At 40.5% G+C, this 25,806-nt stretch overlaps 1 protein-coding gene across 1 annotated transcript in view; it reads right to left on the reverse strand.

Annotated features, from left to right (window-relative positions):
• Positions 1-67: 67 nt before the first annotated feature.
• The window catches only part of RPRD1B (regulation of nuclear pre-mRNA domain containing 1B), a 27,495-nt gene continuing 1,756 nt past the window's right edge, over positions 68-25,806 (reverse strand). The window contains 7 exon segments of the mRNA XM_080404057.1: positions 68-513; positions 12,704-12,879; positions 13,885-14,011; positions 15,822-15,934; positions 23,834-23,967; positions 25,108-25,127; positions 25,129-25,238. Of these exon segments, the coding sequence (XP_080260183.1) occupies positions 364-513; positions 12,704-12,879; positions 13,885-14,011; positions 15,822-15,934; positions 23,834-23,967; positions 25,108-25,127; positions 25,129-25,238 (830 nt within the window). The 3' untranslated portion in view covers positions 68-363.

The following is a 25,806-nucleotide window of genomic DNA, read 5'->3' on the forward strand; positions in this document are numbered from 1 at the left end:
TTCCAGGTAAGTATGTACATGATTCTCATGACTTTTTTTTTTTTTTTTGGGGGGGGGTGGGGGAGGCGGGGTGGGATGGTAACAAGTGCTAAGAGCAAACAGCAACTAAAAAGTACAGAAAATGAGAAAAGTTTGCCTATATGGACTATCCCTGCTCCCTTTAGAGCTCACAAAAACTCACTCTTCTTCCTCCCCTCAACGTGAGCGAGTGTACACAGAGGGTGAGCATGAGCAGTCAAGAGGTTGAAAGCAGGGTCTGCAAGTTCCTTCCTACTGTAGGTCTTGGAAGACTGGATTTCCAGTCAACACCAGAGTCTTCTTACTTCTGCTGGTAATAATGGAAACTGGGGGACACCATTTGTTCTAGTCTGTTGAAAACAGGTCACCAGCAGACGGCAGAGGTGCCAGACCTCCTGTGACATTGGGCAGCAGTGACAGATCTGGAAGGCTCTGGATGTGGGATTTCAGCTCCTTGCGGACCTGGGTTACCCGAGCAAGCTTCTGTTTATATTCCTGAGGGAAAGAGACAAGAGAATGAAGATTAAGCACAGGTTAATTAACAGTGCTTTTAGCTAAGCCAGGAGTATTTTCCAGGTGAGGATTCTGAAAGAAGGTGACAAGGTACTGTTTTTCTGAGCAACTGCTGGCATTGCTGCAGACTCTGTCATCTGCACCCAAATTCACAGCCTGTCCCCAGGCTTCGGCATCCCTAAACCACTACTCCTGCCCTGTGTTACTTTTAACAGAAGCTATGTAAAATACCCCCAAACCTACACCCCCTGGGGCCCGTTGGAGTATTTGAGAGAAGTGCCATTACGTAGTTGCTCCGTTCCTGTGTTCTTCCCCAGGCTACTGACTTCCACCCGCTGCCAGGGCGTTCCTCACACCTCTACCCAGAGAGGCAGCACAGAGCTATTACTACTACTGTGCTGCTAAGTATTTTTTTTTCTCCACACTGGATTAATTTTGAATATTTAGATAATCCCAATTTTCCCTTTCAAGTCATTAAATCAAACCTAAATTTTGGTTGTGAAACCAGAGAGGTTGGTCTCCTCTCTGAGCTGTTAGACAACTGGTGTCAGCAACCACAATAAATGTACCGTGAGACTGGCATGTTAGCGAACAATACAGAAATATGTGTACGATCACTAAATGTCAACCAGAGAAAGATATATCCACACTGGGTTGAAACCAAGCAAAATACATACACTAAAATTTTCAGAATTTTATTACAAAGGGAAAAAAACAGTACGTTCTAAAATCCCTGACGAGGAAATTTTCAAGCAGTTTTTCCACAAATGAGGTCTGGACTGAGCACTAGAAGCCAAGTAAGAAATATCTATTCATCTTCAGAAACCTCCACAATCTAAGAGACACCAGATAACAGCGAATAGTATTTCATAGGGAGAAGACAAGAGGAAAAGTTTGCACCCTGAAAATGCAAGAAAGAACCATACCTTGTCAAATTACATTTAAAGGCCATCTAAGAGTACACCAACACACATCTAAGTTATCCAACACAAAAGATCAATTAAAATTTGATGTTTATGTAATTTTCAAAGCTTTGTGATTCTAAAGATCTAAGCAACAGTCACAGAAGACAGCTACTGAATTAACCAAAAACCAGTATCACATAATTTCTTTTGAAATGCACCAGTCTTTGCCCAACTATCCACAGCATGTTTTTCGTGGCATCTCTAGCATGCAGGAAAAGAAAACAATGAGCTTAAGAAAAATCATACACAGAATAGGCTTCCATAGAGTCAGTTGTAACATTAACTTTTCATTTCTTAATTACCTGGCAAAGAGAACAGTTTACTAGAGAATCTAAGTTCATCTTTGAAGATCAAATAAAACCAGGCACACATTTAATCAAAACATCTTTCTGAAGTTTACAACTTTAATCCAGTCTTTCTAACCTCCTCAGTGATGGAAATTCTCTTTACCTTCTCTAAATATCAAAGCACAGCAGTTCCTGCAGGGTTACAAGCGATGAGTTTACACTCTCTGTGTTTCATTACTTTGAATTAGAACAGTGAAAGCAGCAGTCAGTTGCAACAGCTCAGAACAGCCCTATGCCTGGAATGGCTACATAAACATATTCCATGAACTTCCTGCCAGCACCAAATAATGTCCTCTAACAGCCCATTTCAAACTTCAATCCTTTTATGAGGCTCAGTGAGTTAACACACCATCATAACCAAACACTTCTGTTAATGTACATAGGATATATACCGAAATAATCAAGTTCAAACAAAGCCCTAGCAGCTTCATAAACTGAAATGTACTGCTCTCAAGCCTAGAGGAGAACAGCAACAAAAGAAACCCTCAGGGAAGATACACCTATTAATTTAGGATCGTGAGGATTTGTTTTGTTTTAATGGAAGACAAAGAATCAGGATCAAAATAACAATGCACCCCATATCCCTAGTCATACCATTTTGGGAATACAAGGAAATATATAGGGAAAGAAGTCAAAGTCACATTATGAAGACAGAGAACAAAACCAGGAAGACACCCCAGATTAAGCATGAATCCAGAATAAAAGCAGATAAAGAGGCAAGCCATGGAAGTACTGTATTCCGACACGTGGCGTACTTCTCCAAGAGAAGATGGAAGCCAACGCTGGGGAAAGAGAGTGATGGTAAATGGAGTGCTCTGCTCAAGGCTGGCACGTCACGAGTAACATGAGGCAGGGAGACCGCAGAACACCAGCTCCTGCATACATGGGATAGAGACGACTGCAAAACTATTTATTGTATTATTGCATTCCAAATGCTTACAGACAGAAGGTGAAAGAGACAGAAGGATTCAGAGGCTGCTTTTCGCCACCGCAGAAGACTGTCTTACAAATAAATAATTAATTAATAATTCAGGACATTGTCAGGGAGTGATGAGTATCGAGCCAGGAAAGAAAAATGAAGTGCTTTCTCAAGAATGCCAAACTCTGTCAAGAGTGAGTATCTGCAGGGTTGTTTGGGGCTTTTTTTTGCTGTAGAAATTCTTTGTAAACATAGGAAAGAAATCAAGAAGGGCAAGGCACCTGGCAAGTCCAAGTCTGATAAATGGGTAGAAGGTGCAAATTCCAAGCATAAGCCAAAAAAAACCACTCTTAAATACTGCTTGAATTGCCAAGATCCATGCACAAGAATCCTGTAAAGAACAGGTACAATGCCATGTTTACCTCTACAGGAACACTAACGTCCTGCCACTTGCAGAGCAAAACCGACAAGAGGACCGGGATGTGCTACTGCTAGTGAATCACCAGTGCTAGGACATGATGCTTTTTTAGCTGAAGACAATTTCTGTGACTATTACAATTGTATTAGAGGTAAACAGTATTTCTTTCCTGATAGAACTATTTAGGGGAGTGAGAATCTTTCCAATGCCTTGCTTGATAGCCCACTGCTGAGAAATCACACCAACAAATGAGGAACCACTAAGATATATGCAAACCATACTTCTGTTTCGGTTTTTATGCTATGGCAAACATACAGACTTAGAACCAATTCCCCTGCACATTAACAGCAGCAACCTGTTCCCAGATTTACAAGAGCTCTGAATGTTTAGGAAAATACTGCTCTTAACATACGCCCGGTTTTTAGGGATACTCCACACTGAGAGCTACATGGAGTACTGATCTATCAGAAATACCCTCTCCATTTTAACAGCCTTTTGTACATATATGATGACAAAGTAAAAACTAATCAGGTCACTTTGAGAACAACATCTGTTCAATTCTAAGCAAGTTTACCTTACTAATAGGTTAATGCAGGCATTAACTAGTCCACAAAAAAGTTTTTATTAAAGCAGTGAGGCCTAAATCCTGTCTGTTAAATAAAAAAAAAAAAAAAAAAAAAAAAGAGACAGAGAGGAAAAAGAGATACTTAAAAGGAAAAGGCAGCAACAGCCACAAAACCATTAAAAACTCTGGCTCAGAAAAACATCACTAAATTCAGGAATACAAACAACGTTTTAAGGGAGTAATCCAGGAACTGAGACTTCCTAGAAGAGATGAACACTTACCGGACAGATTTGATAGACAACGCAGACTATGTTAGAGAACTGTCTCCTGCATACTTAATGCTTTCCATCTGCTCTGATACCAAACCGTACTGATTCATGGCACAGCAGTAAAGGATGCGAGGGACCGGATGCCAGAGCTAGGACAGGGAGTGCTGCCTGCACTAAGGCACCTGGCAGGAACACCCACCAAGAACAAGGCGACCATCTGAAGACAGGCGACTGAAGACAGAGCCCGGAGGCAGCTTGTCACTTCTGGGCGGCTGCTCCCAGAGGTGGAGAATTCTGAAGTCCTGCTGCAACATGGAAGAAGCGCCTACCAGGGAGACTTAATCTGTTGTATGAAGTGCAAGACACATTTATTTGTATTTGCCATTTGCACTATTCAGGAATACACCTCAGCTCTGCTCAGGAACATGCATAAGCACAGAAATGTAATCCCCTCCCAGGCTCAGGGGCTTTTTTTTTTCCACAGAGTTGTGGCCATATCCTTCAACAGAAGACTCCGGATGCAGGTTTTACGGGAAACCATGTTTTTCATGTAGCCCTTCACATGCTTTAAAACTGCATCTTGTAGATTTTTGCATAAGGTCCCTCTGTTCTATAAAACCAAAAAAATACAAAGTGCACTTAAAATAAAGCACTGCAGTCTGAGGTCTTAGTTTGTAGTCCATGTGTCTAGCTAATTGCCTGGCTGAATAGTAGGCTTTCATTAAGATTAATAGTATTTGGATGCTATCTGCTTTTTTTAGACAAAATAATGAGATCTTTACTGTAAGCAGGAGTTTTAGGATGACACAGAAAAACCTGGCGCTGTGCCACACAAATGCTTTTGCTAATCAACATTCCCTTTCAGTATGCAGCATTCTACATCCACAGTGGCCAAGTGAGTTAGACACGTAGTCCTTGAAACAAATGCAAAATCAGAATTAACACCACTGAACAAATCTGGCAGCAGTGTTTCATTCAAAAGAAGCCTTGCCTGAACATGATAAAACTGACTGTAATCAATATGACAGGAAATTCATTCTGAGAACTGCTGCATGGCTCGGTTCACCTTGTCAAGTTACACATCACAGACTTCATTTTATTTTAGCTTAGAATTTGTACTGGACACTTCCATTCCTGTGCTGGGTCAAGCATTAACATGCTGTAAGTCATCACAGCAATTGCATCTACTGAAAAACATCCAGTTAAGCATTAACCAGAATGTAGAAAGTGAACAGGAAGAGCAGACGGTCTGTTTGGATATGCTGTAGCTTGAGCCAGATGTATGGAAGCAAAAGACCACAGAAACTGGGGGAAAACATGCACCAGAGGCTTGACCGAAATTTGAAAAGAATATGTACTGAAGTGACAGGTTTGACAGTAATATGTTTATATGGTCATGTAAAATCTGTTTTAAAATATTAAATACACAACACTACTATAGCAGGTTGATTAGGCATTCCTTAGCTTTTGCTTCTTCCCACTTAACATATGCAAAGTCCTCATACAAACATGTTAATAAGAATGCCACAATGACAACATATTTGTAAGAAATTACCAATATGAAGGGTGTTGGGAGAAAATTATCAAAAATCAAAAGCTTCCTAAAGCAAGGACAATCGAGTTCTTGCTCAGCAAATATGTGACTACCACACATAAGCCCTCATCTTATATCCTGACAGAACATTTAGACGTAGCACATCAAAATTAGAACAGTAAGAGTTTTTTGTTTGTTGGTTTTGGGGTATCCTCCCCCCAATGTTGCTCTTTATTATTTAAGCAAGCAAGGATTATTATTATTCAGCATTTCCAGTATATATACACCTAGAGGACCACCCAGCACGTGTTTTTTTTAAGCATAGATGATTTCTTAGATAACTTATAAAAAAGCCTACCGTTTGATTTCAGTTTTGTGAACAGCTCCATAGAAAAGACGCCCAGCTTGCATGCTACATAGATGTTCAACTCTGCCTCCTACCAGGCTATTCTTTCTGGCCTTTTCAAAAACAGTTCAAAATTCCCCTTCTCTAACATAAAGCATGCCAAGTGTATCAGCACTTTTCTCCTGCCTTCAAACCCACCTCCTTCCACATTCTCCCAAGCGTCACGTTTGAATAAACCCAGTTTTAAAACTATATTCTATCCTGTATTTCATATCATATAAGCATAAATCAATCTTCCCTGCACGACAGAAGTCGGCACTGGTCAGTGTGCCAGGCAGAATTACTAACAGTTCAATTGGTGAGGGGGGAACAGCTTTCTCCACATCAGTTACAACCACCCAAACCTGATAGAAAGCAAATTTTAAAGAGTCTGTCTGCAAAACAGATGTGAATTTGCCTTGTCAAGAAACCCTGGAGTTGTAGAAATAAAAGTAGTCTTGGTCAGAAGGCAGCTGACAAACATTCACACAAAACTCAAGAACCAGAAACAGAACATGGACTTACTATGTAAATATAAATAAATTTCCACAAACCTGCTTCTTTCCATGCAAATTCAACGGAACACAAGTGAGAAATCAGATACATTTAAGGCCTGATCCAGAACCCAAAGTCCTCTGAAATAGTTTGTCTGGAGACTGGCTGGACTAGGACATATGTGCTACTTTGAAGATGACCTGCACGTGCTCTGGGGCAGTTAGGCAGCTGCACCAGACTGGCAGCCAGGCTGCCCTGCCCTCCTTTGCCAAGCAAACCAGTGCAAGCCCAGCACTGCACAGAAACGGCTTCCTGGCAAGGCAGCCAAAAACCTGCCAAGAAGAGGGTAGAAAAGTCCACAGCTGCACAGTGCATCATCTGTGTCCTGACCTCCTGACTGCAGGAGCGTGTGTTTTAGTGCCAAGGGGACAGAATATTCTCCAGCACCTGGCAGAACTCAAAAGCAGTGGTGCAGTCAGCACAGCAAATTCCTTGAGGGGTTCTTAACAACCACATAATCAATTTGCCCCTGCAAGATATCAGTCAACAGAGAGGGAAACACCTTCCATTTTACAAGTTCAGTACAACACAACTCCCCTCAAAAGCAAAGTGAAAACAAATGCTAGCGATGAAGTCAGTTCTCTTTATTTTGCAGCAGCACTAAACCAACAAACCTGAGGTTTTTATTCAACGCATCTGAAAGATGCGGTCCATAAATCAATGCTTGAATAATACTATTTTCCTAGAGAGCTTCAGTTCATTTTCATACCTTAAATTTGTTCACAGTTTTCCTCTTTTAAATTTGACAAGGCTTCTTTTGCAGCATTGCTCATCATGCTTCACCAGAAATGCTGTTTCTGCTCCTGGCACAACTACATGGTCTGAAACCGTAACTTGCCTCCTTGGTCTTCTCTGCTTAGGACAACTTGAAGTTATCCAATGGAAAAGTTGGCAAGAGGTCTCTACAGAGCATGCCTCCAGCTGCTGGAGATGCCTCCTCCTCACGTACCAGCCTTTGTGACATTGAAAAGCTCTCTCAGAACTGGCCCAGGCTGCCACTGTACAACAGGGATGAAACCTCACTTCGTTTGCAACATATCCTTCCCACACCGGGGGGTGGGGGACGGAACGCGACACAGTAGCATTTGCTTGATGTTCACAACAAAAATCAACATTTAGGCCACAAGCAAACAGCTCCATATTCACCTCTCCAAGCGCCTTAGTGCTTTTGATTGCTATATACTGGTTCACTTCAGTAAAATGCACAAAGACATTATATATTCAAATTGGATTATTTTTATTTGGGTTTTTTTAGTATGATTTCTCTTGCAATACTACTGTAATTATGAATGCCTGCAAGTACCTACAGAGTGAAAAAATTACACCCTTGCACTGTGCAAAGAAACAGAGCTGTGTCTTGAGCCAGACGCTGCACAACAGAACCAGATTCACTATAAGGTTAGTTTATTGTATTGCTATGGAACAGCCTCCGCTCCTGTCCCACGCCAGAGGCCAGGACTGGCTCACAGCTGGAAACACTGATGTACTGATGTTAGTCACTTTTTGCCGTGTTAATCAGCGGTTCAGTTTCACAGACCTGAGCACGCTTTGCCTGGGTGTTCCTGTTCAGGATCCTCTTGCCCTGCCCAGGGTGTGGAGCAGGAGATCTCTCTCTGCTGCCTCATCCCCACAGCTGTATCTCCTGGTGCTTCCATGCATGTAAAACACTGACATTTTTGTTTCCTGGCAGAAAACCTAAAACTTCATCTCTTGTTCCCTACTAAACCACTGAAAGGAACATACCATAACCCAAGAATTCTCTTCTGAGAGGAAAGCAGCAGCCAGAAAGGCATACCAACTGTGACATGCAACAAAAAACTAAGCAGTGGAAGCAACACAGCAATAAATTGCAAATTAACCCACTGAGCTAAGTGTATTTCAAGAAAATGCGTAGCGCCGGGCAGTCCAGAAAACCTCAAGAGAGACTGTACTTCATCCTTCAGAGACGCATTATAAAAGAGGGTTTGCAAATTTATAAGGGCACAGCTTTAACACCTTATTAAAGGTGACTTGAAGCGATGAATATTAAAAGCCACCAACATCTAAAAACCCCCACAGCTCTCAGCAGGATTCTAAGTCACAATTTTTCAGGTGCAGTCAACAATCAGAAATTTTTCCCTAAACTGAATCTTAAATACAACATGCTCTTTATATATATATATATATACACACACACGCATATTTGTATGTATATATACATATCCCCACACACAGACCCTATATACTTTAGCATGTTCCTCATGTCACCTTTTACAAACACAGGTACAGAAAACATTTGGAGGTTATGGGGAAGAACTCAGCATCACTGACTGCAAGCCGAAACAGAAATTCTGAATGCACATTCTCCTCTTCCCGCCCTCCCCCACCTTCTCCCCATTTGATTAAAATAACCCTCCCTCCACTTACTCCAAATTTTCTATTGTCGGTAGTTATCTCAGGTACTCACACGGCTTCCACACAAGTTGCCATTTTCTAGCTGTACTTTCACTTAGTTCTTCCAGTCCCACCTATTCGGTTGACTTCATTTTACAGTCAGCTGATAGACCAAGATGGGAATGTTCTCCCAGTTACCTCCTCTCTAAGTTTTAGTTTTCACATGAACTGATTCCCTGGATTTTTCTACTTGCCAGCCATGTATGCTGGAAGAGCGCACTGACTTCAAAAGACAATCCTTCCCCTTGAAGTTCTGCAGACTCAGGTGCTGAAGGACAAAAACCCTCCCCAGCTGATTGTCATTGTAACAGGGGTAGCAATGGCCAAATGTTAACACAAATCAGAGAATTTTCATTGGAAGTTAAAAACTGTCATATCTCACATGAGCATATCTCATTTTTATAGAAACACCAGTTCTTGTTTCTATGCTGGTCTGAAAACAGATTTTATTTCCTGACACACACTATTATGGAAGTCTAGACCAACCTCTGATCCAGTCCAGGCCATGGAAGATCATACAACAGCAGCAGTATCAAGCCCACAACTTCTGACCGAGATGAAGCACCATTAAAAGCCCAGCATTCAGACACTGCAGAATCCACCATACCTTTCAGTGAGTTCACCTAAGGAACATTTACCCTTAGAAATGTATGCCTTGCTACACGCTGTTCAGCATCAGCTTTGGTCCAGCTGATTTAGCCCTGCAGCAAACTGCTAGAATTAAAGGAATTCTGCCTTCTCCTTCTAAGTGCTTTTAGACTACAATCAAATTATCACAATCTTCTTCTCACACACAGACACACACCCTGATAAAATAATCCTAATTATTACACTGATTTTTTTCAATTGCTACCCTATAAGCAGAGTTTGTCCATACGTTATGACATCCAGGCTCTGGGCTAGCTTTCTCCCTTCAAGTTACCAGTGCTCTTAGCTCTACGTTGTTCCAGTCCTTACGCCAGCCTGTATCAATGCTGAAGTGTAATTCATTGTCCAAAGGCACCTTCCTCAGCATATTGTCGCTTAATTTAACAGCTTTTCTGCAACTGATGACAAGAGCTCTGTGTCACAGGGTTTTGACATTGCAAAATACTTTGAGCATTAGCCCACTCGACATAAATACACGGAGTTTATTATGTTTTGACAATCTGCTGTGTTTCATGGCTGATAGTATTAACAGGATTAGTGAACACCCATAGCTCTTTAGACCGCAAAAGCTGCTTTTCAACAGATGCAGATTAGCTACTTTCACTGCCATCATACTGAAAGACTTTGAGTAAATAAAATACAAAACATATCCAGAATTATTTCCAAATCAGACATTACCATTAAAATAAAGCCCTGAGTCATATTACTATCAGAAACCCCCTTCCCCAACTAGTAGCCTCGGTTAGCTTAGGATTAGTAAACGATCCATCTTCTATCTAAAAATGACATCTCATCTGAGAGTCAGGCACCTTACTTCACAAGAGAAAAAGCTTACTTTCAATAGTACCAAAGAGTCTCAAAAGATACCTTGAGAGAGCAAAGCATACAACAAGATGACATGTAAAATTAGATTGGTTTAAGTTATTTTCTTATTTTGGTCTTTGCCTGAGTAGATGTTTTGTTTTTTAATACTTTCTTAATTGCTACAAGGATTTCAGATCCTTTTATTAAAATGCTTATTAGCACTACAAAGAAAAATCTAAGTTTATCAATAATGTTACTGTGAGAACATCAAAGGCTCAAACAAAACTGATCAGCAGATATGGCCTGCCATATCTGTAACCAATGTCTTCCACTATTTATTAACCCTCTACAACTCAAGAACAATGGAATGCTTTAATCAGGCAATATCCCTCAGCCAAGATTTCACATTAATATGAATTATGCCTTCATGTTAAGTATTAAAGAGTGGCATTTCCTGCAACTAATTTTAGACTTCTACAGTACCAACACGACCTTGTTTCAGCAGAATGACAAAGATGCTAACCTAAACAGATACTTAATAGGATCCATGTATTTAATAAGGTCATTCTCTAGTTTCCAATATATTAAAGAATGTATTTACACTTGAAAAGTGAGCAAGCAACCTGTCCTGTTGCTATCAGCAGGATTATTCCCATTAAAGTAGCTCAGCCAGTGAACCACTTAATTTTGATTACACTTCTGCCTCTGCCACAGCTACAATTTTCAAGTAACATTCCTTACCAAAAGGATATTTTCCAAAACAAAACCCACAATTTTCACATTTCAGCTAGTGCATCAGACATTTTAATTTAACATTGTCGTTATAAATTTCCTAATTTCAGTGTCTCAAACTAGGCTTTTTAAAACACTGCTCTGCAGCATTTTGCTACCTATTTATTGCCTTTTTTAAAAAAAGTAAACAGCAATACATCTATCATTTTTATATATATATACACACATACAGAGAGAGAGAGAGACAGACAGACGTATTTCTGCTAGACAGGTGCCCTTTTTTCAGCAAGGAAAAAAAACCACCAAAAACCCTGACTCAAGATTTCCACTAGTGTTCAGAAAATAAATCGGGGGCCAAACAAGAATTGCGTTTATGGCATCTTTCATTATCGATGTCTGAAAGTGCCTTTTAATAACTCAGTCATAGGACAGACACTATGCTTGAGGAAGTTAAAACGTTAAAGCTAAACAACGTAACAGAATTATTAACTATCCACTCTAACTTGGAATGCAGAATGAGCATTTGTCTCACTGATTTGGAAAAAGGATTGCTCTGGAAAAGCAACATGTTCACAGTCACAAGACACTGAGAAACTCTAATATAAACACACATGACAAAGGAAACACTCAAAGTGAAATTTACCTCAGAACAATGTTGCCTAGCTGTCAAAGAATTAGGTTTGTCATGACAGTAAACAGACCCTGCAATTGCTATAGCACAGTCTCCTTCCAGAAGATTTTGTCCTCTACAGCAACTCATGTCCCACCCAGCAACAGCTGCTCATAATAACCAGCAGCCGACAGCAGAGGAAGCCCTTAATGTGCCGCCGAGGGGCCGTTTAACAGATGGCAGAGTGACATACAACCACAATCATTAATTAAACTTCCACACGAGTCCCAAGATGCAGTGCTGAAAGAACTTCCACTGAGAAAGAACGCTTCGGATCAACGGCTGGCTGCTGCAGCCTCTGCACACGCTCTAGGACGTGCAGCTGGTGCTTGTGTCCAGGCAGTGCAGCCTCATTTTAGTGTCCTGCCCTTCTTGTTCGAGGGAGCTACGGCAGGAAATGCAAGTCATCGTCTTTCAGTATCAGCCCAGTCTACACCCCACCGCAGAAGCTGTAGATAAGAGTGGCTGAAAGATGGATACCAGAAGATCTTGTTTACACTGCATCCCCTCATCAAGCGGGGGCTGGGAAGGCAGATGAGGGGCACCCAACCATAAGGAAAAGAACAACAAAAAAAATCCAACCAATCAAAAAAAATCTCCAGCTAATTATGGCAAAGGGAGGCTGATTTTTTGGAAACTGAGATTTCCTAAAAAAAATAGGGTAAGTCTGAAGAAACTGGTAGGTGAGCCTATTTTTAAGGAGTACGGAGTTCTGGGCCTTCCATGTCCACATGTATTAAAACACACTAGACTGAACATCAGAACAGATTTGCTTTCTCCAAACTGTTCACACTGCTTTCTTACCTCTGTTTTACTCCAAATGTAAACACCTAGTATCATCTCTCTCGAGAAACACATAGATAAGGAGTCAAGTGGCAGCATTTGGTGAGACAACTGGCTTTCTGGCACTGGTGTAATCAGTACTCACTTCTAGCTTCTTCTCCTTCTCTGTTAATACATCCTTCTGATTCTGGGTGTACTCGATCAGCATGCGTGCCAGCTGGCGACGGTCCTCCAGCTCTGCTGCCAGCCGGCCATTGTACTCTGCTAGTAACAGGCATGCTTCGTCCACAGTCTTCGAAAGACGTTCGGCTGCCTCTTTGTCTACACACAAAAGCGTTGGGTAATTTACAGGACAAAGTTCATAACTTTCTGTCTTTGACAGAAGGGCTACAATTCACCAGCCACACACAGAGTAGTATCTCATTCATAAATACACTTCTACCTTGACAGCAAAGTAAGAGTTCTTATCACAGGGATATAAAGGAAAGAGGCAGGACTAACAACCCAGCAACAGTGTTTCTTAGGCACTGACAGGACTTGCTGCATTTTATCCTTGCAGAGATGTCAATGATTGGGGGGCAATACAAATCTGTGAAGTTAGCCTCTATGAGCAAATGAAACTAAAACATTAGGCTGTATCTTCAGCTAAATAAATCAGGCAGTTTTCACATTTAAACATTGTGTGCACTTTTAAATTCCTATTTTTGCTGAGTAACTCCTGATGTATCAATACAAGCAAACATGAATTGCACACTAGTCTCCACAGCCAGGATACCGTAAAAGTATTTTATAAAGGACTGACAGGTCATAACGAGCTCCAAATTAAAACTACTTCCAGGAACATGAGGCAAATCAGTTAACCTTTAAATGCTTCTATTAAGATTACTCTTCAAGTACAATTCAAAAGTCCATTTAAGCAAAGACTGACAAACTAATGGGGGTAGCCAAGTTTCCTTGTCCTGTAGCAATCAAGGGGCGTGTACTTAGCACAGTCTGATAAAACCCAAAAACATCAAACAGTCAAGGTGCTCAAAACCAAAACACACCCATCTGAGAACTCTGGCCCTCTTTCCTTCACATTCCTGCAAAATGTTGTTAATGCTCTCCAAGTACAAATGCCTTGCTCCAAGCCAAAAAAATGGAAGCTATGCGAGTTTCATCTTCAATTCTCCTTCATAGGATTGATATCTATTAATTACACAAGAGCTACAAAACAAGGACACAAAAGCAGGAATTCACTCCACCATACATTGTGATTAAAGAAAAAGAACACTTTGATTTCTAAGTTATTCTTTCAACACACTAATTCATCTTACAGTCTCATACCTGTAATTTTCTCCAGTAATGAAACATCTTGAACTTCCTGAGGCAGGGAGGCAATTTTTTGCCGCACTGTTGCATCTCCTGATGCTGCATTTTCCAGGTCTTGTAGGGCTTTGATCAAATCCTCAGTCTACGAGACAAGTTAGCCAACATTAAAACCAGGGAGCTTTTATGCCATTTCCTGTGGATGTGGCCTCTTCAGGTGAGGTCACCCACCTTTGAAAGCAACCATTTTTAGAATATTTTCTTCAAGAGATTTTTAAACTGTTACTTCCTAACACAGGGATTATTCACTAAGATTACAATATCCCAGTGTTTAGGAACTTATGCATAATTACAGTAGGATCATCATTTTCAAGACTCTGCAGTGGAAGAATTCTCATTCCAATTAAGAGAAGTGACCATTTAAGACAAAGCTGAAAAGTACACAACCACACAAGTCTGAGAAACAGCCATCAGCTCTTTGTGTTGCATCAAGTGGGACTGTATCTTTTAGCTGAGCATCGCTGACACTGTCTTAGACAAGCAAAAGTGTACGTGCACCTTTTTGTTCTTTTCCAGAAATGCATTCTGACACAGGAAAAACAAACCCCAAACTAAACTTGTATCAGTCCAAACAAAACTGTGTCAGATTTCCATCTTTGTAAGATTTAGAATTTTGTAACTGGTTACACCTACCATAAACTTTGATGACAGTGAAAGCTGTCCCTGTTAAAGCAAACTTTATATTGTTCTGATCTTGCAAAGCCATTGCTCTCCTCGCTTAGCTCAGCTGGCTCTTTGGAAGCACACTGCAACTAAAATGGACTCCACTGCATCCCCTCAACTTCATCTCTCAGCTGGTTTTAGTACATTGAGGAAAAACGTGTCAGTTTAATTGAATACATTCAAAATGTATCCTAGCTTAAAAAGGATGTGGGTGAGGACAGCCTTAAGAGGACCTCCCCTGACACACGGTATTTCCCCCTGCTAAAAAAAAAAAAAAAAAAAAAAAAAAAGAAAAAGAGACTCCTTGGTCTCCAGGAAGAAAAAAATGTTGTTTCCTTGTTTTAAAAAACACTGAGGTTTTAATGGGAGGTTTTTGAAACTGGAATACTAGCCCTGGAAAAAACATCACTGATGTTTAAACTACATTCCAATAGTTTGAAAACCAATAAAAACACTGGAAAAGTTTTAAATATTTTTTTAATCTGAAAAATAAAAAAGTCCATTACATAATATTTACTACTATTTTGCAAACTGCTAATGATTTCCAACAGTAACAAAGACAATGCTTATCATCAAGAGAAACCATAAGCTGTAAGGCATCTGGAGGTAAAAACAACAAAAAAAACCCCCTCACTAATTTCCCTAACAACTTATTTTTATTTTTCAATGTTTAGAGTCTACCAGATGGATGGTGTATTTTTTTATCCATTTTCAATAGACAATGGTTTAACATATGCGCATTCTGTAGCCTCAAAATGGTCAGAATGATGCTCTATTTCATTCCTGCTATTTCCATGCAACTAATGCATCAGTCTCAAAATAAAGTCTTCAGAACTGATTTTCCTAACCAGCTCCAGACGAATCTATCAAAGGTTGAGCTTTTTAATAGCTCACGGAAAGAGATGTCCTACAAAAAATAATTAAGTTTTAACAGTGTTACAACTTTGGGTTCGAGAGATTACACACTGATCTTAAAAAATTTAAAGTATGGTCTGTTCTTCTAACAGCCCTTTAAGATTCGTTACAGGTAGTACTACTCAGACCTTGGTTTAGACTACCTGAAATCACAGTGGCTCAACACAAAAAAAAGAATCTGTTCCATTTCCCATGGACTTCTCCACCCCCAACTGAATTGCTCCATTAAAGCATTTCACTTGTTGGCAGCTCCATCTTGTGGCTGTACCACACAGGAGGGGGCTTCCAGAACTTCTCCCAAAACCTGCCCCACATACCAGCAGCGGCCCAGCACTAGGGTCTTGGGGTGAGTAGCTCCCAGGGTAATCATCATCTTCCTCCTCCTGTATTTGCTGAAAAGTCCTCTTTAAAGACTTCTTCTCCTCTGCAACTAAAGACACATATAAGGAACTCATTTGGATGCTAGATCTGCCCACCTTAACTACCTCTACTTCAAAAAAATTGTACCAGATACTCTGATGATGAAGCTCTCTAAAGAGAGGGATGACCACAGCTGGATATCATATTCCAAACATTCAAATGCAAAACAGCAATAAAAGGTTGATTTTGCCCACACATGTATCTCCGTACACACAAGTACAAGGACAGAGTCCTCTTACCAGCAGTGTGCACTGTATACATACCATGTGTCCTGCACTAGAAGTGGGAAAGGCAAGTGAACATCCTATTTGTCAATAAATGGCAGGTCTTCAACCCTGCTCAGGCTCTCTGGTTAATACCATGTATGCACGTGAGGGTTTCTACCAGTGGAAATGAACCACTGGTGCCAAGATACACACGGACAGAAGAATTTCAAGTATCTTTCTGCACCACGTATATGCTCACTGTGGTCCCACAATCAGCTGAACTGCTAGGTATTCAATCTTCCACTCTTCCATCAAAATAAAGTTTCACAGAGCTGTCCAGAAGTCTAAAACTCTAAGATGTAACAGCAACAACAGCTATGAGCACAGCATGATCCAATCCACAAGCAGGTAACCTAAAACACTTCAGAAAGCAAGACAGTGTTGGTTAAATGAACCTTAGCATAGCATACTTCAGCTTGAAAGGAAAGAGACAAGTTTATTTAATGAGTCAGAAGTCTCAATGCAGCCTTTGACCCAGTTACAGAACCTTCAGAAGAAGACAGATCATTCTTCAGACTCTCCACCAAAATTAAGAAGAGCCAGGGGAATTTATAAGAAAGCTTTGGGCAGAGCCTTGAGAACATCTCTTCAAGGGAATCAAGTCTTGCCAAGATAATCATGGAGTTCAAGGGAAAAAGCCTGTATACACATTGATTCACAGGAAAATCCAAGATTACTCTTGATTTTAAATGAAGTAAGTCTGCCCAGCTCTAATGAGGAAGCAAACGGAAAGGCCCGTCCTTAAATGCAGAAATTTGCCTGCCTTGTCAGGGGGCACTTATGTCAGAAAAAAATAAAAATTTAAAGGAGAGAAAGTGAGAGATGCTGGATATCCTGTTTGTGTGGGGAAAAAGCTGAACAACCTTGACAAGGTAGACACAAATGCATCTGTTAGAGAACAGATTTACTCGGGAGAAGACAAAGAAGCACAGAAAGTTACCCTAAACCAAATGAACTTTTGAGGTATGCTAGAGCAAAGCTATCTAGGCTAGAAAAAGGAAAAGTCTCAAGTATTGTATGTATACGACTGATGCAACAAAAGTGCTTGATAATCTGACTGACAAGCCAGTAAGACACGAGATCAACAAGAGAAGTGGCTGCTGTCCACTGAGGTCTGCAAAAGACACAAGCTGAGTTGAACCAGAGATGTGCAGACAACAAAATGGCCAAAGAGAACATTTAAAGTTACACAGCCCAATACAGTGTGCCATCTTATCACTTGTGTGTACTTGTAATTAACCAAAGCTAAACACAAGATCATCAATAGAAGAATGCATGGCCACAGCGTGCACACAAGGGAAAACAAGAACTGGGACTCAAACTGCTGAAGAGCTATTCCTGCTGTGCTGCCAACTGGTCTACCACAAGACACAGTATTACGCTTGCTTACTGCTCTAATGTAGAGCATTCAGAATTCATTGAATTTTCCATCTGAACAAGACCAACTGAATTTGATTGAAAAAACTCTGAAGATAGGTCCAGGAACATCTGCAGTCTTAAGCAAGAGTCACTAGCTGGCCTGCCTGGCAAGAGGCACTCCCTGAGCATAGGAATGGCCGCTGATGGGGCAAAGTGGCCAGCATAAAAAGGAGCACAGACAAAAGAGTCAGCTTTGAAGTAGGATTTTGGGCATGAACAGTGTTGACAAATGTGGACTGTTACACTTTTCTCCTTGGCACTGGTCAACAGGGTCAGCAAAAAAACTTAGTTGACGAATCCTAGAAACACCATCTCCATTTCATCAAAACAGAAAAAAAAAAACCCCACCATACACATTTTCAAACTCAAGAACATATGGTAGAAAAGGGCCCCTGAAAGGAAGCAAGGCATAACTAACACAACCTGACTGCGTAGCTTTCAAAATCTTCTAGCCAGAAGTAATTTAACCATCGCAACCATTCTGAAAAAGCCCATCAAACCCACCAAGAGACGAGGAACGCAAGCATAAAGAGCATCTAAAACTGATCAGAATTCAACAATGGCACGTAACACACACCTTCTGAAACAATCCAGATATGCTTGAAGAACATGGACAGCTTCCGGGTAAATCAAGAACCCGTTCCTGACATGGACATAAAGACGACAGAGAAGCCACTACCAGAGATGAAGTCAGCTTCATCTTCAGCCAGCTCTTCACAGTTCAGAAATTGAACTACGCCCTAAAAGCCTTCAAAGACCAAAGCACTTTGTTTCTCAAAAATGACAGACAATTGCTGTTCTAACAGCTTTGCAGCAAAACTCCAGGTTGCCGTTATCTTGTTGCAGTGTCCAGAGAGACTTGGAACAAGTATTTTCCTCGCCACCTTTCCAGTCTTCAACACGTTGGTTGTGGTCTGAGGTAGCTTATAGTGCCAAAGGCCTTAGTGATAAAGTATGAGTTTTTCCTGTAAGCTGACAACACAGGCGATCTTCCATCTAGGGTGTTCACCTTTTTGTTCTCATCTCCAGGCGATGCTTTTGGAGGTGAACAGGCCTCTCTGATTCAACTCCAGGCTCATAGGCACAGTAAAGAAAAAACAACTGTGGAATCTGCATACATACATTCCAAAGGATAACTAGGAGTTTAAAACTTTGCTCTGTTAAAACCAGTGGGTTTGTGTGGGCTTTTTTCTCTAATCTCAAGGCAATATAAGATTATCTTCTCTCATGAGGATTTGTTTACATTCATCTCCTCATTCAAGAAGCTGCCATGACATGGTGAACTTCCCATGTTGTTTGGGATAAAAAAAAGGCAGATAATGCCTTTCACTGGATATTTGGAGAGAACTTTCCTCATCTTGTCTGAGACTAACTGTGCAAAACACATTTGTGGCCAATTCCGATTTTTCTAAAAATAGTCCTTAATTCACATGAGGATTTATCAGTCTTGGTGCAGCTACGTCATGTGCCTTTCCTGACAATTAAGCATACAGTTGTACAAGTTGCATGAACAGAAACTTCTGTCTATAGGGAAACATGCAAACAAATACCATTTAACAGCTACTGTAATTCTAGAGTAACAGGCAAACCTGTAAAACAGGGGGTTCTATTTCTGAAATTATATAGGTACCTGTTCACTTGAATGGCAGACCAGCTAAATTTAAGTAGGTTTTTTATGTGTTGGCAGGGCTATCATCCTCAATCAAGATAACAAAAAATAAACCTCCCAAAACTGTAACTAAAACTCAACTTTTGTAGGCTGCAGGTTCCAACCACCAGGAATTTAGCAGCTTGTGCAAGATCCAAACAAATTTATATGAAAGACACTTTTGGAAAGTGATTTAGGACAAAACACTGAAAACAACAACAAAATAGACAGTTTTCCCACAGAAAACAGAAGACCATCAGAAAACATCAGGAGACACAGAAGAACAAAATAAGACAAACTTAATTGCCCAGTGTACTCCCCAACTGTTCTAACCCTTTGGTGTCTTTAGGGGTAGATTACTCATGGTTAAGTTCTCATTACAACATACATTTCTTAGTAGCCCCTTCTAGGTCAAGCATAATTGGAGTTGGTCTGCTCCAAAATTATACCTAGTCCTGTCCCCAGGTGCCTTTATTTCAATTATCCTTGGAAGCATTCCTGTCTGCTCTTGTCTCTTGGTTATGTGTATGAGTCTGACAATGTGGCCAGGGCAGAGGAAAAGCCCTGCCAGATGTTTTTCTCCATATTTTAATATGGGTCTGACTTCCTGTGCCGGAATTTGCAATATGAACACACCAGAACAGATCAGTAGCAGTTCAGTTCTGTGTTCTAGTGCGATACTCCTACATCAGAGCACACTCAAGGACTTCCTTCAACTGCTTACTACAAAGATAATGAAAAGAAAACATGTCAGCTACATAGCTTATATTACCTAAAGGATTTTACATCAAACTTCTACAGACCTAAGCTTTCCCAGGTTTTAAGATAAATGGGTGTTTTTTCTCTACCCTACTGCTTGCAAAAAGAAACATTCTAATAAAAATGAGATTAATGAGAAAGCAAATGCAAGTTTAATGAATACATTTAGAGTTAAACCAATACAAGATATCCATATTCAAAAGCTTATTTCAGGTATATGCATATTTCTTTAAGGAACCCAAGAGTCTGTAACATGGTAGCAAGCTGCACCACTGAGGAAGTCAAAACCAGGGAATATAATGATTGGAAAGGGCTGGTATGCTTTCCCCTCTGCCTCTCTGAAGGGAAAGCTTCATTATCTGTGCAATCAACTCCGCTCCACAGCAGGAGCTTAGCATGTGCCACCAACTGAATTATTATACATTTACCCAAGGCCTTGCTACAAATGAAACAAGAAATAAGTTGCGCTGTTGAAACATGCACCAATAAGTTTTAAAGATGTCTGTCTTCACTGATACAGGACTACCGTGGTTACAGTGGGTTAGAATTAATTTTCTTCTTAGTAGCCGGTGCAGTGCTGTGTTTTGGATTTGATGTGAGAACAAAGTTGATAGCACACTGGTGTTCTTGGTTGTTGCTGGGTAGTGTTTATACTACATCAAGAGCTTCCCGATTTCTCAGGCCCTGCCAGCAAGAGGGCTGGGGGCAAAAAATTGGGAGGGGACACAGCCAGGGCAGCTGACCCAAACTAGCTAAAGGGATAGTCCATACCAGGGGTCTTCAAACTTTTTAAACAGGGGGCCGGCGCATGGATTAAGTGGCAGGAACTCATCTGCGGCTGCTTGGTTTCCCCCCCAACCCCCGGGGTGTGTGTGTGTGGGTCTGTAAATACCGGGGGCCGGATTGAGGACCCTGGGGGGGGGTGTGCATCCAGCCCGCGGGCTGTAGTTTGAAGACCCCCTGGTCCATACCATATGACATCATACTGAGTGTATATATAAGCTGCGGGAAGAAGAAGGGGGAGGGGGGATGGGGACAACACCACCACCACAGGACATTCGGCATTAATGGCATTTTGTCTTCCCAAGTAACCATGAGTGATGGAGCTCTGCTTTCCTGGAGATGGCTGAACACCTGCCTGCTGATGGGAAGCAGTGGATGGATTCTTTGTTTTGCTTTGCTTGCATGTGTGGCTTTTCCTTTACTCATTAAATTGTTTTTATCTCAACCCACTAGTTTTCTCACTTCTACTCTTCAGTCCTCTCTCCCATTCCACTGTGGGGGGAGTAAGCAAGTGGCTATGTGGGGCTTAGTTGCCAGCCAGGGTTAAAACACGACAAGGACTCTGCTTTATTTTGGAAAGTTTCACAACTCTACATGTAAAGCGGTACTCTGCCACCCAAGCAAAGCCATCCTTTTCAGAAAGCAGCATCTACCAGCCCAGAAATTTAAGACACTGCAATATGAAAAAGCTATAGAGAACAACCTGCATAGACTTGTTGTAATTCCTTAGGCTGAAAAAAAGAATACTCATCATCACAGCACCAGACACTCTTAAGGAACTTTAAAATTTTGTTTTAATGGCACATCCTTGCACCAATCTACAGACACTAGTACTACCTGTTTCTCAGCTGGATCTACCTTGGGTGTACACAAACCCAGGAAGTCAGAGTGGTTTTGGAGGAGTGGTGTACTACAGTTTTCCACATTTATAATACACATTATATCTGTAAAACACAATACATTGTCGATCTCGCTTATGTTCACCTGTTTAAAAACAGAATAGAGTAACTACAACAAAACCTTCTGCAATAGTTGCCCACCAGAAACTGGACAAAACAATTTATTTTAGAAATCCATAAAAACCCGATGTGAAACTAGCATTTACCATTAAGAAGCTAACTGGAAAACAAGTCAGTCAAAACAAGGAGAAAAACCTCAGGAGAACTCTGCAGAGTTTTTCAATTGTCTTTTTTCTTAGTTTAAAAAGAGCAAATTTCTTTTTCACAATGAACTGACAAGAAGGCAGCAACATTCACCCTCATAAAAAGGCCTGAACCATTCTCTCAAATAAGACACTACATTAATATCCCCAATGACCCAGACAAAAAGCGAGTTTCTCACCAAGTGAGGACAGACACACATGCCGCAGTTATTAAAACATTTGTATTTCTTCATTCTGTTTCCCACAAAGGCCTGTTACATGGAAGGCTCTGATTTTGTATAAAAGTTTTTAAGTGGAGAAGGTAACAGTAGCAGGACTGATTGACACCACCACCAACCAAAGCAAGGAGGACAGTGAGCAACAGTTGGTTGCCAATTCACCAGGAAATCACAGCTGTGTTTCCTGGACACAGAATCATTTTGTTTAGAATAAAAGTGATACACTTAAATAGGTACCTTAAATTAACAGTTTCAAATCCTCAGTTAATCAGCTCAACAGCAATTCAGGCGTATGAATTCTGTCCTTTCATGTCAAGTAAGTGTCTTATACATTGCACTCGGACAACAGCAAAACCGCAACATGAGCTATTTCATGTAGAGACTGTACACCTTCCACTCTCCCCTCTCCCAGCACTCAGACCAGAGACCCCCTCTGTCCAACACAGAAGAGACAACCCCTTTGGTCAGGGCAGTTGGTCACCCAGCATTTGGGGAAAAAACCCAGCAATACTTCCTCCATGTCATACTTAAATTATGGTAAGCTGGAAGGCCTCTGTTGTAAGCTGCTAAAGCACCCATTCGGTAATTTTGCCTGAAGAAACATGAAAAATCACAAAGTTACAGCCATAGATGTATGTCTTCATATGCATTCTCATATTAATGTTCATGTCTTTTTATCAATTCTGCATTAATTAAAAAATGGCATAAGAGCACTTTACTAATGACTGAGCCAACTTTCTCACAAAGTATCACACCTCTGCTGGGAACAGAACAAAATTCAGTCAAAGCAGCAATACTAATTTGAAGACACTGACACTTCCTTTAGCTGCAAAATGGACAAATATTCCCTTGACCAGAACACTCTTGATTTTTAATGACCTTCACCTTTGATAGGGCAGACATCCTACCGCTGACCTCTTTTCATTACAGTACTACCAGTTAAATACTTTCAGGTGTTATAGAAGAGGCAGTACCTGCCAAAGCAGTATAAAAGCACAGTAAACACAAGAAGCTTATACTCAGTTTCTCACATCTCATGCAGTAATAAGGTTATAAATGTGATTTCTAACAATGCTAAATGATGCAAAGTTATTGCTTTCCCCAAATCATGTCAGCTGGCATAGGAAATAAAAAAAGAGACCAGACAAGCTTCTGGGCATATATTCCAGCCTTCAATTATTAAAAAGTCCTTGCTGAATTATAACAAATTAGAGTAACTACACAAAATAAAACAGTAAGAGAATGAAAGCACAAACAATTCTGAATAAACCATTGTAACAAGCCAGCTGACCACTCTCAGAGACATGGAGTGGGACAATTTTAACTCTCAGGGCAGAAGCAAGAGTACCCTGCACCCTACTTATCTTCACATCAAAGGCAGCCCTGGAGTATTCTGTCTGCATGAGCAGAAAAGTAGGTTACCTTAAGCCTACTGCTGGCCCCAAGTCACAAGGCAACACACCTGCAAACTGGAACTGTGGGTTTAACTAAAACCAGTTCTCTCAAGACAGTCCTGAACAATCTCCCAGACCAGCTCTACAGCAACTCAACTACAGGAGCCCAGAGCTCAACTCCTCATAGTACTTTCAGTGAAACATGTATCAATTTGAAAAAAAACAAAGCAAAGCACACAACAAAAGCAATATGCATTTACCTTTAGTTTGTGGGCTATTGGAGTCTTCCATAGAAAGTTTCAGTTGCTGTATGAACTCACTGCCATACACACTCCTTTCTTGCCAGATATTAAGCAGTCGTTCCAAGGGCTTTTTACAGCCCTCATCTGCTTCTCTGTTCAAAGATCAGAAAATAATTATAGTTCAGCTGAAAGAAATCCTTACATTTTAAGAAAGCATCTTCCAAACTAGCAGCTGCATCCATTGCACTATATGCATATTTGGAGAGAACTTTTCTCATCTTGTCTGAGACTAACTGTGCAAAACACATTTGTGGGCCAATTTTCTCTTTTACTGGAACCAAAGTTTGCCTGAAAGTGCCCCACATTCCCACCCAAAGTAAGAGCAGGAAAAGTTTTGGAGGGAGAAGCTTTCTATGATTCAGAATCTGCAAGAAGAGTTATAAAATACCCCCAAAGTTGACATGTTTACAATTCAGGGTATTAACTTTAACAGTTGTTTCAGTCAATAACATACCAATTAAAAAGCAGGTTGTTTGGATCATTAGACACTTAAATGTACTTGTATAGCGCACTGAAAGTTAGACAGCCATCCAGAGCAGCATACCACTAAACACACAAACATTAAAGTTGCTTAGTAGAGATAAAAGGAATTCTTATGCTACTTAGAGAAAATCTTAACTAAATGATAGTCCATTTTTGATAGGATGGTAGCTGCATCACTTCTTCCCTTTTATGAATAAAATTCTTCCTTCCTCTAGCAAGGAGACTAATGAACAGATAACCATTGAAACGAGCAATACAAAAAGAAGGCCATGCTCAAACCAGAAGACCAACGAGAATCCAGTGACCCAAAATATCAGCTCTTTTTAAGCCTTCTGACAATGGGGAAGAGCCGTTCATTATGTGGCTTTAACACACACATGCAACTACTCAGTTTCACTACCCACGAACAGATCTGCAAGATCTTTTGGTAACAATTAAAATAAAGTACATAGAAGTTGCATGCAGAGAACAAATGTGTAAAGCTGTGAGGGGCTGATTCACATACAAATAAGTTTGCCCAAAGAGAAATACTACTGCTGAAAAGTTTCTAGCTGCAAAGTATTTACAGTCCAATCTCTACTAAAAAGAGGGTACAAGCATCCCTGAGGACTTAGGAAAAAAAAACCACCACCAAAAAAACCCACAAAGCAAAAAAACCCCAACAAAATCTAGCTGAATTAAACTTTGTATAATAAGAATGCACATCTCCAGAGAGAAAAGTTGAAGAAATACGTAACACAGCAACATACCTGGCAACATGAGAAAAAGCACTCCACAAGAACAGATTCAAATTCCCTAGTAAATTCAGGTCCTTTCCTCTTACTGTTCTGGATGACATCGTTTGCTAAATATAGGAAAGTAAGTTTCCTACTCGATTTTGCTGGGGAGAGGGAAAAAAAAAGGGGGGGGGCAGAGGAAAGAGAGAGAGAGAGAGTTTGCATTTATTTCTTATTTCTTTCACCTGGAATCATTAACATGGGTTTCAAAGTTACTTACAGCTTTTCAGTCTAAAAACAAAAAGTTCAAAATACTTCCCTATTCCCAAGGCAAACCTGAAGCCTCCAAGGCAAGTAGTTCTTGATCTCCTTACTTTCTGCTCAAGTTTTTTTCTAATTTATAAATGAAACATGAGCTTAATACTTTTTGTGCGCAGTGACACCTCAACTGTGAGGAAAGCTGTGTAAGAAATAAATTTTCTTGATTAAAACTGTTCTAAACTACCAGCAAATTAATATAACAATAGACTCATTTTTACATTAACTTCAGAACAAAAAACTTGGTACAGAACCACTTAATTCAGACAGAGTAAAACTGTAGAAAGCTGTTGTAGGACTCAAATATTTTCCAGACAACAGTGTGACAAAGCAACACGAAATTTCTTCCATACATCATAACTTTCCCCATCTTGACGCCATCAGTTTCTATTTTACTACAGCCAGAATCAGTGG

The sequence above is a fragment of the Falco punctatus genome, assembly GCF_963210335.1.
Source record: "Falco punctatus genome assembly, chromosome: 10".
Taxonomy (NCBI): domain Eukaryota; kingdom Metazoa; phylum Chordata; class Aves; order Falconiformes; family Falconidae; genus Falco; species Falco punctatus.